Raw genomic sequence first — 16,537 nt, 5'->3', positions numbered from 1 at the left:
ATCATAAGAACAGGTTGATTACTGACATTTCTTCCTTCCATGGATGTCGGTGCATTGTTTTTGTTTTTTTTTGCAATTAAGAGACTTCTTGAGGTCCTAAACACATTCCACATCAAGACTACATCCATCATTGTTATTATCCTCTGTAAGCATCTACTTGCATCTATGAATAACAGCTAGCCTATAGCAGATATATAAGTAACTTTGTCAAAGTCCATTTGATAAAGAATTTGTTTGAGTTCATAAACATGCACCTGGCTTTGATGCAGTTCGTTAGTTTTGAATGAGCACAGTACCACACAGGATCTTTTGATGGAATGTTACTGGCACACAAACAATACTGTTAGCTTTGTTAGGGTAACTGTGAGAGAGAACAACACCATTCACACTATCTACTGCAAAATGGGAAAACAACATACTAAGCATCGCATACATAAACCTGTTTTGATTGCACGAAGTCTAGTAAAGTATGAATTTATCTCAATGGTCTAAAAGATGGGACTCCTCCTTTGGTCAGTGTTTTCACTAAAAAGGACTAATCATAGTACCTGCCCTTGGTTATAGACTACTGTATCACTGTATTACCCCGCCTTCCTCCCCTTCACTCTGGCTCTGATGCTTACTTCTGCAGATGCTATCATGAGTGTACAAACAAGCACAGAAGTTGACATGCACAAAGTACTGTCATCATAGGTGTGCATTTAAACATAATAAATGAATGCATTATGCACTTGCGCGCACACAAATCGGGTGCAAAACAAATGGCAGTTTCACTAACATGCATTGATTAGCACCCAGGAAACAAGAGAAATTGAGGAACTACCCTTGGCAAGAAAATCAGTTTGCCATCTTACGAAACCTTTTTTCCTCTTGGGGTTTCTCTTTATGTCTTAAACGAAAAGTGTCAATGGAAGTTGTAGTCTATTCAGTACAAACAGAGAAGTTTGTATTAGCGTGACGTTTGCTCTTTGACCTCTTGCCTCTGTGTTTCCATGGCGACCAGTGCTTTTTCTTGTGAGGATGGCATGGAGGAGGGTGGAGTTAGCGAGGGCTTGAACTCCCCTGCAGGTCAGGCTCACCGGAGCTTAGTGGCAGCTCAGGGCTCTGCTGTAGGTTTTCACAGCCCTTTTCTGGGATTAGACATATATTAATAGCCCTTTTAAAGAGCCTGATCTCCGACTCTGGCTTTTCTCCATTCAAGTTTGTTCACCCTTATGTATCCCAGACCAATTTAGACCACTGTTAACCACTACACAGTGAATAATCTTGTGGTTCACACACACATTGATGTGCGAAACTATTGAAACATGAAGCTGGTGACGCGCCATATAGCAGATGTAGACAGACAGAGCTCTATTACAGGTAGTGGTGTGCAGTCCTTCTTATGGTGCAGTAGCATATACATTTTAGTGGGTATTCGTTGCTGTGCTGTTGATCCAGGTGCAAGCAGTTTACCTGGCTGGATATTTCCGAGGTGTTTCACATTTGTGAATCAGCGCTCCACTGTCAGAGCCAGGAGCATGATGGGAGGAAGTTAATGCGCTGTCCTCAGTATCCTGACTAAATGCATCAATGAAATGACTAGGCCCCCTTACATGCCACATCATGACGTTGTCAAAATCAAAATAAATCTTCAAAGAAGGCCTTACGGAACACACTTCAGTTGAAACAAATTATCTTTTGGGTGTTTTTTATTATTTAAATCAGGGCTGTTCAATGTCAGTCCTGGAGGGACAAAAACACTTCTGTTTTTCCTCCTCTCCTTCTAACAATGAACTACCAGGTAGAAACAAAATCCAGAAGTGTTTAGGCCCTCCAGGACCGGAATTGAACAGCGCTGATTTAAATGTTCACATTGGTATTATCAACCATAGTAACAGCAGGTCGATGGGAAAGAGACCTTGGCAATTATTTGACTGAAGTCTATTTTCCACGTTAGCACCACCTGCCTCTCTGACCCTCCCCTCCATATCCTGCAGGTGAAGGCAAGAACCTGGGTCCGTGTTCGGGGCCCAACCGACAGCGGGACCTCTGCACCTTCTGCACCATCAGCCTGGACCAGGAGGAGGTATTCCGGACCAAGGTGTTTGACAAGAGTCTCAGGTAACAACATTTTTTTTATAGTAGTATTATTATAATGATATTATATAATCTATGCCATTTAGCAGATGCTTTTATCCAAAGCGACACAGCCCTGCGCATACATTTTACGAATGGGTGGCCCCGGGGTTAAATCCACAACTCTGGCATTGCTAGCACAATGCTATACCAACTAAGCCACAATCTCCCTCCATCATCATCCTCAGACTAAAGGTAGTCACTATCTGGCCATGCTACAAAGGTCTGAACTCGGAAGTATAGGTAGGCCTAGTCCTAAATAAAGAATACACCATTCATATACTTGCTCATCAGTCACAATAATCTAGCCAATTATGTTCTTTGTAGCATGGGCATCTAGTGATCACCTTACAAAAGGGAACATGTAGGCTACCTTCATATGTTCAAAAGTACCTCACAGCACTGCCTGCAAGAACAGCGCAGTGAAGACATTGCTCTTGTCATTTTAGCCTAGCCTATATTGCACTATTGCCATGGTGATATCATATGATGTGTAACATCCTCTTCCTTGCAGGACCCAGATCTTTTTTCATTTATCATTTTGTGTCAATGTCATCAGGCAGGGTAATAACAGTATAATTTCCTTACCATCTCTCCTAACGTTGAAATGTGTTCTTCACGATCAATGTGGAGGTGTCATGTAACACCATTGAAAACGTAACCCTTTAGCCTTAATGTTTATTGTAACCTGGAGACGACCAGGGCTGCCTCCCCAACTAGATACGCTTCTCGAGTCCAGGAAGAACAGAAGGACACCCAGCCGAGTTGGCTGTGTGTGTTTGTGGGCATAGTGTCAATTGGGCAACACCAGACGAGGACAGTGTTAGCTAGGCTACATCCTCTACGATGAGAGCAGCCATATTTGATTTGAAACGAACTATGCTGCTTAAAAGCTCCCTATTCAGAGCTGTCTGGGGGAGATGGACACGGGTAGAACCTAATGTTTCTGGTTCTAGTCTCGTTCATCTCACTGTAAACGCGGTGCTCGTCTTCTCTAGGTATTTCACAACGCACATCAGGATTTTTTTTATCCACTGTCGCAAACCCGCCGTTCAAAGGGCTCCTTTTAGAGTCTAAGGAAGTGCATCCTCCCACTCTCTCTCTCTCTCTCTCTACCTCTCTCTGCATATGCATGGTCTTTTATATGGCTATAAGACTTGAACAATCTCTCTCTGCAGAATCCCAAGGTTGTTGCCTCCCGCCACTGTCACGTTGCACAAAGTTGTCATATTTGAAAACAATTGCAGTGGAGCAGCTATACCGGTACCATATTACACTCTACTTATGGGGTGGTCAAAGGACAATGCCACTCAAACTATATAGAACCTTCAAAATACAGAAAGTGGCACAGTAAGATGCATTTGAATATGTGACAATCTGTGAGAACTGTGACAATTTTAGCATTTTGATTGCTGACATGCAAAACATTTAGGACTGAATCAACAGTGGACTAATGAAGCAAATGCCAGAAGATTTTGAGTGGAATTTTTCTTTAACGTTAGGATGTGTTTTGTTGAATCTAGGGCGTATTCATTACTCAAATTCTGTTGCAAAATGTTTCTTAAACGGAAGCGAACTGGGCGAAACGGGGAGGGACCTACCTGAATTTGTCCAATAGAAACTCCTGTTTTCTTTGCCAAACACAAGTGTTTGGACTAATGCTTACACCCGTTATCTGTCTGAGGGGGAAGGAACGGGACAACGAAAGAGGTTGTGTGTGTGTGTGTGTGTGTGTGTGTGTGTGTGTGTGTGTGTGTGTGTGTGTGTGTGTGTGTGTGTGTGTGTGTGTGTGTGTGTGTGTGTGTGTGTGTGTGTGTGTGTGTGTGTGTGTGTGTGTGGAGGCTACAAGTGCGTAAATCCATGTGATTATGTGCACTGGAGGATGCGTGGGCGTCTGCAGCCTGTTGCCAAACCCTCACTGCGGAAGTGACAGGCAAGGCATTTCACCAACCGTGCATGCAGTATTGCATAGAAGCTAGCCTTACTTGAACACAGCTTTTATGAACAGATCACAACGTTATTAGCACTGTTTGACTTTATTAAGATAATGGAATAAATGTCTGTCAGTTGTCCTGTTTTTGTACTGGTCTGTCATACACCTGCTAGCCATGCTTAAACCTGCTTAGCTTCTACTGTTTTGAGAAAGCTACACCATTCTGCAGCCAACAGCCATTCTGGCTTCTCTTTACATAAATTATGCCTCATACCAGAGTAACTACCAAAGTAACAATTTTGCATAATAACCATGTAACAGGCTAGTAACTATGTGCAGTTATGGTACATTACCATAATTGTATTTTCTTGGAAAATATTAATAACAGTGACAAGTATTTAACTGCCTGTTAGGCTCAGAAGGGCTCTTTCTCAATTGTCTAAAAACATCTGTCCTCGCCACCTCCTTCATTGCACTGATCTGAAAGAACTGACCAGGTGAAGCCAGCCTAATGATGCGCTTTCACCTAGCAACTATTTCTAGGTTTGGGGCGGAGATGAAAATATGATAGATTTTTAAGCAATTGGGATTGGGCTCAGGACTTGAATAATTCTTTTTTTTTTTACATGGTTTAAGTTGCACCAGCTCCTTTTCAAAACATTCTCTCCTGTCGGCCCATGCATAGTAATGAACGCAAATGACCCTGGTCATAGATGGATGGTACATCTGCTTGGCACCCTCTCTGCCTGCTCTTCCAAACCACTTGTATGCTGGTCAGTCAGTCCTAGGAGGCCTGGCCACCACAGAGCTAGGCTATATTTAGCACCTGCTGTTTAATGATTGCTGATGTAGGGCGGTCTGTGGATAAGGCCTTGGTTTGTGTTGTCGTCGGTGTGTTGTCTTCTAGCTCTTGAAATAGTATCCTGGTCCCAGATCTGTTTGTCTTGCCAACTCCTTGTCACATAAGTTGTTTGGCTGAAAAAACTGTTCTGGGATCAGGCTAATCAGTCATAAACCCTTCCCAATGAAAAGCCAACCAAGTTTTCAGTAAATGTTCCCTTTCCACAGAGGTCAGCCTGTTCTCTGAACGTAGCCTAAAGATGGCGTTTTGCTCTTCACTTCAACGACTTCCTGTGTGGTTGTTTTCCAGCCCTTTCTACGGTGAGGACTTCTACTTTGAGATCCCACGACCATTTCAGTGTTTGTCCTTCTACGTATTCGCCAAGGGTGTTTTTCAAAGGGACCTGCCTGTCGGTGAGTAGGAGCTGACACACACACACACACAGTTACACTATGCTTTCAGCTGGAGGATTTACAAGTATGTTGACGTCTGTCTGTCCATGTGTGGTTTCAGGGAAAGTGTCCATCCGGAAGGAGGAACTGTGTAAATTCAGTGGGAAGGAGCACTGGTTCGGCCTGCAGCCCGTGGACCCTAACTCTGAAGTCCAGGTGGGTGTCAGTCAGACCGTGTTTAGACATCTTTATGTGTACCCAGTTGGTCTGGGGTGTAAAGTTCACCTTCTAGTCAATGTGCTAGTTCCTATATGTGGTCATTTAGCCAACATAAGGCTGTTCAATGGTATTGATTCTAGTTGGTCACCAGTCAGACATTTGGCTTGGTCCAACTGTGTAACTGCAGCAGACACCTCCTCCTCCTCACATCCTGTTGTTGTATTCTCTCTAAGCTGAGAGGCTTGGCAACTGGGCTGATCCAAAGGGACTCTAGCTCAATTGATAAAAAAATCTCTTCTCACCTTGTCTTCTTCCCTTCAATCTACACTGATTGGAAAATACTTGACAGGTGACAACAATATGGTGGAAGCTCATTGGTTGGCTTTCACCTGGTCAATTCTTTCAGATCAGGGATGAGGCAAGGAGAGGATGTACTTTTTCGAAAATTGAGAAAGAACCAGGAGCTCTGCTGTTTCTGATGGCAGGACTTCTGGCTCAAAGGAAGGAGAAAGACTGGAAAAAAAGAGGACTTCTGCTCTCCAAGGTGTATTCAATTGCTGGTCTTCTTACACTCCAATTGACTCGATACAAGGCTATCTGTAAGCGTCTGCCCTCACTGAAAAGCTACTGTCAGATGCCTCTCGGTTACATAATGGTGTCATTAACCTGGTGGTGAGTGTTTTTTGTTCTTGAGTGATGAGCAGAGTTTAGGATATTGAAATCTGGCGGAGAACGGGCTGAAATAACCCCGTGTCCTGCTGCCACAGCATCCTGAACTGACCTAAGCCCGCAGACGTGTTACCCAATCACTGTAGGCTGTGTAGGACAGTTCCATTTAACCCTATTTCACTCCACAGTTGTAGCATTTCATGTTTAGCGGTGCCCTAGTCTGGGCTATTCTGAGGAGGGATTTGCTACAGTGACTCACTCTGAAGATAACCAGGGCTGCCTCCCCAACTAGAGACACAGTTTGAGTCCAGGAAGAACAGAAGGACACCGAGCCGAGTTGGCTGTGTGTGTTTGTGGGCATAGTGTCAATTGGGCAACACCAGACGAATACAGTGTTAGCTAGGCTAAATCCTCTATGGAGAGAGCAGCCATATTTGATTTGAAACAATCTATTATGCTTAAAAGCTCCCCATTCAGAGCATTGTGTGGGGGAGATGGACACGGGTAGAACCTAATGTTTCAGGTTCCAGTCTCGCTCATCTCACTGTAAACACGGTGCTCGTCTTCTCTAGGTATTTCACAACGCACAGCAGTTTTTTTTTTTTTCTCTCCACTGTCGCAAACCCGCCGTTCAAAGGGCTCCTTTTAGTGTCTAAGGAAGTGTATCCTCCACGCTCTCTTTCTCCCTCTCTCTTTCTCCCTCTGCCTCTCTCCCTCTCTCTTTGCAGATGCATGGCCTTTCATATGGCTTTAAGACTTGTAGAATCTTTTTCTCTCTCTGCAGAATCCCAAGGTTGTTGCCTCCCGTCGCTGTCATGTTGCACAAAGTTGTCATATGTGAAAACAATTGTAGCGGAATTGCCCCAGTCTAGGCTATTCTGAGGAGTGTTTTCTACAGTGACTCACCCTGAAGTAGGTGTTCCAAGTCTTGTTACATCAGTGATGGACTGCAGTGTGTGTGCTTGTGTTCTCTCTGAAAAAGGGGTTGAAATTGATGCAGAAACTGTGAGTGCAGTTGGCAATAGGCTGAGAAGAACAGAGTGAGTTAGAAGTGGTTGCTTCTGTGCGGTTGTTGATGGTACAGATTGGAGTATGTTGAAGTTGCCCTTTCAGAAGTGCCCAAGGTTAGGGCTTGGGGAGGACAATCTGTTCCTATATCTGTGCCAAGTGGATACTTGTACATGGACCTGATAGTACAATACAGGCCATGTTTTGAAGGTGAGTGGCAGTGAGCTGGGTCGCTTACATTAGGGCACGCAATAGAAAATGCTTTGCAGCAGAACATTATAGAGTGCTTCTTAGTCCAGGTAGTTCGTCCCTGTTTCAGTCCATTTTCCTTCGTTCGGTGTCTAATGAACACGTACCTAGGGACATTAACTCAATCCAGCAGGCATGCCAGGGTAGTTCTCACCATGTCGACCAAGCCTTATCTTCCATTAGCAACAACGTAAGCGACAACAATCACTATCTGAGCTCAACTCATGCTGTATTGAGGAGGGGAGAGGGAGTGCGTGCATTTGTTTTTTTGTTTTTTTTCTGCCTCCCTCTGACACTTCTGAAGGCAATGCAGCAGCCTTCACCACATCCGACCTGATAAAGACTTTGTGCGCTGGTTCACATGACAGCTAGCTGTGGCTTATCACACTCCCTAATGCACACACAGCCACTACAAACCTGAAGCCACCATAGAGAAAGACTGGGGAGGTTAGAGGAGTCAGCCAAATACCTTACTCATATCCACCACTTTAGAATGAACGTTTAGCTCATTCATAGAGTAGGCTGCACTATGAATGTAACCTAACCTCTAAAAGTCAATTCTGAACGTATGTTCAGAGAGTACACCTTTGAGCCATGCCTCTTTTGTACTACCCCTTGTTACAACAGCCACGGCTCATTTAAAATGTCTTGTGACTAGATTAATATAATAGCTGAATTTGACTCATTTGATAACTTTGACTTACAGAATACTGTGCTCTGCCTGTACCTCTCCCTCTGTGAGTAAATGAATGGGACAGATCAGACAGTACTCATTTGAATAGGATCTGGCATATACCACCAATGTTGATAGGAGAAATACTGAAGTAAATCCTGTTGACTTTCAGTATGCTCTGATGTCATGTGACGTCTCTCCTCTCTCTCCACCCAGGGAAAGGTCCACCTGGAGATGCGTCTGAATGAACTGATTATAGAGAATGGCTCCATGTGCCAGCAGCTACTGGTCCGGTGGGTATACTGATCCAGGGTCAGATTGTTATCTTCCCCTTAATGGGTTAGGGTGGGGGGTGTAGTATAATCTGATCCTAGATCTGTGGTTAGGGGCACCTGTTACCTTAAGAAGCGTTGGAGGACTTTAACACAAGTACATTAACATGTGGATTTTCTCTATGCAGTCTTATTTGCTGTCGATAAGCCTTTGTTTGTGGCTGGGCTAGATCGGCCAGGACCATTAAGCCTCCCAGTCAGGCATCAACAGGCTCTAAGGAGCCAGAGCCCAGAGACCCAACCATGGTTTACCCTCTCTTCAGTTCCCCTTACCGCAGCTGTTTTCTCCTACTCGTGAATTCATCTCTGCTGTATTCATTTTCAACATCCCTCCCTCCCTCACACACACACACACACATAGCTCTCACAAACAACTTGTCTCCTCTGTTGGCGTTTGACTGTGCATCCATACTGTAGTGCTGTCCCTGAGCACTCCCTTTGGCATTGCATGTGTGTTTGTACATTTCCAAGAGATCGTCATCTCTAGGGATTTGTGTGCTTGCATTGTGTGTGCGTTAGTCAGTGGATGTTGTTGTTGCTTGGCTTCACTCATTCCAACCGCGGCAAGCAGGTTAATGAGGAGGAAGTGATGGCATCTCGACAGGAAACTGCTGTAGCACTGCTCCCACTGCTGTGGTTGCTGCAGCTGGCGTCTCAGAACCGCCGCACTGCCGTCGTCGGTGTGTCACCACTACCTGCTCACTGTTACTGTCTCCTCCACCCTGACCTGTCACTGTGGGAGGATTAGGGTAGTAAAGCTACCAGTAATTGACCAAAGTTACCAGAATCGTTGGTAGTTTTGGTAATTAATTTTTAAAAATATGGCAATCTATGGTAACTTTGGTTATTTATATATATATATATATATATATATATATATATATATATATATATATATATATACTGAGGGTGCAAAATATTAAGAACACCTGCTCTTTCCATGACAGACTGACCAGGTGAATGCTTTTTTTAAAATCTACTTCAATCGGTGAAGATGAAGGGGAGGAGACGGGTTAAAGAATGATTTTTAAGCTTCGAGACAGTTGAGACATGGATTGTGTATGTGTTCCATCCAGGGGGTGAATGGGCAAGACAAAATATTAAAGGTCCTTTGAATCAGTCGAGGCTGCTGAGGGGCTCCTAATAATGGTTGGAACGGCACGAATGGAATGGCATCAATATTAAGACGGTGTTCCTAATGTTTTGTCCACTCACTCATAAACCATATGTTTCAAGAGAAAATGGCCTAATTAATGAAGGATGCATCTAATTAACAATGGGACTATTTTCAATGAAGGGATGGGGCTTATTGGGCATTACTAACAGCCAGCCAGAGGGTTGCGGGGGAGTTCAACACGTAGTCGGCCAAAACTTGAACCAAACCACAGCAACGAAATGATTTGACCATAAAGGAGTCAGAGAATAAGAAGCCAATTTCCTTAAACATTTAATTTCCCTCTTTTTTTAAAGCAACTCTTGAGTATAATGTTACAAACATGAATACATTTCCAATGCCTTTTCAGATTGTAACATCCTTTTCAAGTTGCATTTTTCCTGCATCTAACAAGATGACCACAGTTGATCTGTCATGATTAGTTGATGTCCTGTTTTCAGTTGATCTGGGTCATGATTAGTTGATGTACTGTTTTCAGTTGATCTGGGTCATGGGTAGTTGATGTACTGTTTTCAGTTGATCTGGGTCATGGGTAGTTGATGTACTGTTTTCAGTTGATCTGGGTCATGGGTAGTTGATGTACTGTTTTCAGTTGATCTGGGTCATGGGTAGTTGATGTACTGTTTTCAGTTGATCTGGGTCATGGGTAGTTGATGTACTGTTTTCAGTTGATCTGGGTCATGGGTAGTTGATGTACTGTTTTCAGTTGATCTGGGTCATGGGTAGTTGATGTACTGTTTTCAGTTGATCTGGGTCATGGGTAGTTGATGTACTGTTTTCAGTTGATCTGGGTCATGATTAGTTGATGTACTGTTTTCAGTTGATCTGGGTCATGATTAGTTGATGTCCTGTTTTCAGTTGATCTGGGTCATGGGTAGTTGATGTCCTGTTTTCAGTTGATCTGGGTCATGGGTAGTTGATGTCCTGTTTTCAGTTGATCTGGGTCATGATTAGTTGATGTACTGTTTTCAGTTGATCTGGGTCATGGGTAGTTGATGTACTGTTTTCAGTTGATCTGGGTCATGGGTAGTTGATGTCCTGTTTTCAGTTGATCTGGGTCATGGGTAGTTGATGTACTGTTTTCAGTTGATCTGGGTCATGGGTAGTTGATGTACTGTTTTCAGTTGATCTGGGTCATGGGTAGTTGATGTACTGTTTTCAGTTGATCTGGGTCATGGGTAGTTGATGTACTGTTTTCAGTTGATCTGGGTCATGGGTAGTTGATGTACTGTTTTCAGTTGATCTGGGTCATGATTAGTTGATGTACTGTTTTCAGTTGATCTGGGTCATGATTAGTTGATGTACTGTTTTCAGTTGATCTGGGTCATGATTAGTTGATGTCCTGTTTTCAGTTGATCTGGGTCATGGGTAGTTGATGTACTGTTTTCAGTTGATCTGGGTCATGGGTAGTTGATGTACTGTTTTCAGTTGATCTGGGTCATGGGTAGTTGATGTACTGTTTTCAGTTGATCTGGGTCATGGGTAGTTGATGTACTGTTTTCAGTTGATCTGGGTCATGATTAGTTGATGTACTGTTTTCAGTTGATCTGGGTCATGGGTAGTCACTAATGAAGGGCAGAACATGGGCATGATTACCTTTTGTTTGAGGAAGAAGGTGTCAATAATAACTTAATGGTTAGGATTAAGCAGAGTTTTACCATTGTTTATGCAAAGGGGGGGTATAACTAAATGTAAATAATGAATGTGTGGTTATATACAAATAAAGTGGCAGGAAGAGTGTTGCTGTATGCCTGTAGGGTAATGATCCATGTATGTTCACACGGTACAGGCGCTCAACAGCAGCAGACCTGCTCACTGTATGCAAGGGCCCACAGGGTAACCACCTCCCTCTGCAGTGTGCTGGACCGTGTGCTCCTGGAAGGCCTCCAGGTTCACTAAATGATTGTTATTCATGTGTTCATTCATTCACACTTTTGGTTGCATCCTCTACTGCTAATTTGCATTGCATCCTGTCTGGTGTTTCATCATGGCACGTTTTTATGTTTTGTAGTAAAAAATATAGAGGAAGATAAGTGTTTCCAATGACATCATCAACCATTATTAGACCATTTAGTAGGCAATGCCTGCTCATAATTGGTTAAAAATCGCATGATGCATTGGAAACTTAGAGAAAGATATCTTTTTTACTACAAAACATAGAAATGTGCAATTTTCACATGTTGGGGTGGTGCTGGAGATGAAGTTGAAACATTTCCCTACAAAGACTTAATAATGTGCATGTTTACAGTTTTTGTAGCATATTTCATATATGTAGCACATTGTGAGTGGTAGGTCAGATTGTCAGAACACTGTAATATTGATATGAGAAACACTATGGTCAATCCTGTCAAAGTTTAGTGTATTCTATGGTTTTATTAGTGTTTTCTCCTGTTGCTTTTGTCTCCCCCAGGATAATAGAATGCCAGGGCTTGCCTCTGATCAGTGGACAGAACTGTGACCCGTATGCCACTGTCTCGCTCGTTGGGCCTGCCAGGTAAGACAAGACTAGACTACCATCCTCTGCAGTGGAACATGATTATGAGCTCACTTCAATTGAACCCACATAGCTAATGCAATGTGTCAACATTTTAGGCATTATATCCGTTATTCTTTCATATATACCCCCATGAGAAAGGTTTGAGTATATTTCTGACTCTTCTGTCTCCTTAGGTCTGACCAGAAGAAAACAAAGGTGAAAAAGAAGACCAGCGACCCTCAGTTTGAGGAAACCTTTAACTTTGAGGTAAACCTAATTTACATCTGGCGGCTCATGTCATCTGTTTTCTTCCCAACAGAGGAAAACTGACTAAAATGGGGAGAGACTAGCAGGAATGCTCACATTTTGTTTTCCATTCCAAAATGTTTTAAACCGTTTTCCATTTCGTGCCCTAATGAACGCAACCTAGGTGTCTGGCTGGTTTTGACAGTTCATCAAATTTTGTCACATGCGCCGAGTACAGCAGGTGTTGACCTTACAGTGAAATGCTTACTTACAAGACCTTAACCAACAATGCAGTTTTAAGAAAATACCAACAACAAAAAAGTAAGAGAAGAATAACAAATATTTAAAGAGCAGCAGTAAATAACAATAGCTGGGCTACAGTATATACAGGGGGCACTGGTGTCGTGTGCGGGGGCACCAGTGTCGTGGTAATATGTACATGTAGGTAGAGTTAAAGTGACTATGCATAGATAATAACAGAGAGTAGCAGCAGAGTAGAAGGGGGGGGGGGCAGCAATACAAATAGTCCGAGTTGCCATTTGATTAGCTGTTCAGGAGTCTTATGGCTTGGGGTAGAAGTTGTTTAGAAGCCTCTTGGACCTAGACTTGGCGCTCCGGTACCACTTGCCGTGCGGTAGCAGAGGGAACAGTATATGACTCGGGTGGCTGGAGTCTTTGTCAATTTTTAGGGCCTTCCTCTGACACCGCCTGGTATAAGAGATCCTGGATGGCAGGAAGCTTGGCCTCAGTGATGTACTGGGCTGTATGCACTACCCTCTAGTGCCTTGCGGTCAGAGGCCGAGCAGTTGCCATACCAGTGATGCAACCCGTCAGGATGCTCTCGATGGTGCAGCTGTAAAACCTTTTGAGAATCCGAGAACCCATGCCAAGTCTTTTCAGTCTCCTGAGGGGGAATAGGTTTTGTCGTGCCCTCTTCATGACTATCTTGGTGTGCTTGGACCATGTTAGTTTGTTGGTGACGTGGATGCCAAGGAACTTGAAGCTCTCAACCTGCTCCACTACAGCCCTGTCAATGTTAATGGATGTGTGCTCAGTCCTCCTTTTCCTGTAGTCCACAATCAACTCCTTTGTCTTGATCACGCTGAGGGAGAGGTTGTTGTCCTTGCACCACGCGGTCAGGTCTCTGACCTCCTCCCTATAGGCTGTCTCATTGTTGTAGGTGATCAGGCCTACCACTGGTGTCATCAGCAAACTTAATGATGGTGTTGGAGTCGTGCCTGGCTGTGCAGTCATGAGTGAACAGGAGGGGACTGAGCACACACCCCTGAGGGGCCCACGTGTTGAGGATCAGCGTGGCGGATGTGTTGTTACCTACCCTTATCACCAGGGGGCGGCCCATCAGGAAGTCCAGGATCCAGTTGCAGAGGGAGGTGTTTAGTCCCAGGGTCCTTAGCTCAGTGATGAGCTTTGTGGGCACTAGGGTGTTGAGCGCTGAGCTGTAGTCAATGAATAACATTCACACATAGGTGTCCTTTTGTCCAGGTGTGAAAGGGCAGTGTGGAGTGCAATAGAGATTCCTATCATCTGTGGATCTGTTGGTGCGGTATGCAAATTGGAGTGGGTCTAGGGTTTCTGGGATAATGGTGTAGATGTGAGCCATGACCAGCCTTTCAAAGCATTTCATTGCTACAGATGTGAGTGCTAGGGGTCAGTAGTCATTTAGGCAGGTTACCTTCGTGTTCTTGGGCACAGGGACTATGGTGGACTGCTTGAAACATGTTGGTATTACAGGCTTAGACAGGAAGAGTTTGAAAATGTCAGTGAAAACACTTGCCAGTTGGTCAGCACATGCTCGGAGTACACATCCTGGTAATCCGTCTGGCCCAGCGGCCTTGTGAATGTTGACCTGTTTAAAGGTCTTACTCACATCGGCTGCGGAGAGAGTGATCACACAGTCGTCCGGGAACAGCTGATGCTCTCATGCATGTTTTAGTGTTGCTTGCCCTTGAAGTGAGCATAGAAGTTATTTAGCTCGTCTGGTAGGCTTGTGTCACTGGGCAGCTCTCGGCTGTGCTTCCCTTTGTAGTCTGTACTAGTTTGCAAGCCCTGCCACATCCGACGAGCATCTGAGCCGGTGTAGTACGATTTGATCTTAGTCCTGTATTGACGCTTTGCCTGTTTGATGGTTCATCAGAGGCCATAGCGGGATTTCTTATAAGCTTCCGGGTTGGAGTCCTGCTCCTTGAAAGCGGCAGCTCTACCCTTTAGCTCAGTGCGAATGTTGCCTGTAATCCATGGCTTCTGGTTGGGGTATATACATACAGTCACTGTGGGGACGCTGTCCTCGATGCACTTATTGATAAAGTCAGTAACTGACGTGGTGTACTCCTCAATGCCATCGGAAGAATCCCGGAACATATTGCAATCTGTGCTAGCTAAACAGTCCTGTAGTTTAGCATCTGCTTCATATGACCACTTTTTTATAGACCGAGTCAATGGTGCGTCCTGCTTTAATGTTTGATTGTAGACAGGAATCAGGAGGATAGAATTATGGTCAGATATGCCAAATGGAGGGTGAGGGAGAGTTTTGTACGCGTCTCTGTGTGTGGAGTAAAGGTGGTCTATTATTATTTTTTCCCTCTGGTTGCACGTTTTAACATGCTTATAGAAATTAGGTAAAACTGATTTAAGTTTCCCTGCATTAAAGTCCCCCGCCACTAGGAGCGCCGCCTCTGGATGAGATTTTTCCTGTTTGCCTATGGCCGTATACAGCTCATTGAGTGCGGTTTTAGTGCCAGCATCGGTCTGTTCTGGTATGTAGACAGCTCTGAAAAATACAGATCATAAACTCTCTAGGTAGATAGTGGGGTCTACAGCTTATCATGAGATACTCTACCACAGGCGAGCAAAACCTCGAGACTTACTTAGATATCGTGTGCCAGCTGTTGTTTACATATATGCATAGGCCCCCGCCCTGTGTCTTACCAGAGGCTGCTGTTCTGTCCTGCCGATAGTGTAACCCACCAACTGTGTGTTCTTAATGTCGTCTTTCAGCCATGACTCGGTGAAACATAAGATATTACAGTTTTCAATGTCCCGTTGGTAGGATATACATGCTTTCAGTTCGGCCCATTTTATTTTCCAACGATTGAACGTCAGCTAGCAGGACGGAAGGCAAAGGCAGATTAGCCACCCGTCGCTTGATCCTCACAAGGCACCCTGATCTTTTTCCGCGAAATCTCATTTTCCTTCTCCAGCTAATGATGGGGATCTGGGCCTGGTCAGGTGTCTGTAGTAGTATATCCCTCCCGTCTGACTCATTGAAGAAAAACTCGGTCTAATCTGAGGTGAGTAATCGCAGTTCTGATGTCCAGAAGCTCTTTTCGGTCATAAGAGACGGTAGCAGCAACATTATGTACAAAACAACGCTAAAAAAATATATATATTTGCATGGTTGGTTAAGAGCCGTTAAGACGGCAGCCATCCCCTCCGGCGTCATCACGTTAACTCGTCGTAGTTGGTATTTGCTGGAGAAGACTGATGTAAATTCCATCTTGTTGTCCTCAGGTCACAAGGCCCAACAGTTACACAAAAAAGTCTAATTTCCAAGTAGAGGAGGAGGACATTGAAAAGCTGGAGATCAAGTGAGTGTGCCATCTCCCCTTTCCCCTCTTCTTTTCCCTTTCCTCTCCTCCTTTCTCTTCTATTTTTCTCTTCTCTTTTTTTCTCTTTTCTCCTTCTGCTTTTCTCTCTTCTTTTTTTCCTATATTTTCCTTCCGACCTTTAACAGAACATCTGTGGGTTGGATTTTTTCCACACACTGACAAACAGACCACCATACCTCCATCTCTCTGGAGCGACTTCTGGGATGTAATCAGAAGAGGATTTTTCAAGTGTGTTTCAATTCAACCAGATTTGATTGGATTGTGTTAGTCACCACCGGTGTAGTGTGTAATGCAAAGTTGGTGGTTAAGGACCTGTGGGGTTTGTGTCTCTGTTTGCGTCACCTACAGCCGACTGACTCATAGCTACATAGCTCACTGGGTTTACAGTTGGGTAAGACTAGGCTGGGCCGAGAGAGGTAAACACACATGCATGACTTTCAGGTTTGGATTTGAGGTGATTTTAATTGCATGTGTATTTTTTAAGTGTACTGCAATTTGTATACTTCACACCGGTAAGGAGTAACTCATCAGTGTATTTTGTGTTTATGTGTTGCGATTGATGTGGTTGTGTTTTCCATGAG

General features: G+C 44.0%; 1 protein-coding gene across 1 annotated transcript in view; it reads left to right on the top strand.

The window, feature by feature from the left end:
- The window catches only part of LOC129822061 (ras GTPase-activating protein 2-like), a 45,781-nt gene that overhangs the window by 1,213 nt on the left and 28,031 nt on the right, over nucleotides 1-16,537 (top strand). Inside the window, exons 2-8 of the mRNA XM_055879943.1 lie at nucleotides 1,980-2,103; nucleotides 5,202-5,305; nucleotides 5,406-5,500; nucleotides 8,319-8,395; nucleotides 12,019-12,102; nucleotides 12,279-12,351; nucleotides 15,859-15,935. Coding sequence (XP_055735918.1) covers nucleotides 1,980-2,103; nucleotides 5,202-5,305; nucleotides 5,406-5,500; nucleotides 8,319-8,395; nucleotides 12,019-12,102; nucleotides 12,279-12,351; nucleotides 15,859-15,935 — 634 coding nt within the window. The remainder of the gene's footprint in view (nucleotides 1-1,979; nucleotides 2,104-5,201; nucleotides 5,306-5,405; nucleotides 5,501-8,318; nucleotides 8,396-12,018; nucleotides 12,103-12,278; nucleotides 12,352-15,858; nucleotides 15,936-16,537) is intronic.

The sequence above is a fragment of the Salvelinus fontinalis genome, chromosome 24, assembly GCF_029448725.1.
Source record: "Salvelinus fontinalis isolate EN_2023a chromosome 24, ASM2944872v1, whole genome shotgun sequence".
In the NCBI taxonomy this organism is placed as follows: Eukaryota; Metazoa; Chordata; class Actinopteri; order Salmoniformes; family Salmonidae; genus Salvelinus; species Salvelinus fontinalis.
This window is presented reverse-complemented; position numbering and strand designations above follow the sequence as displayed.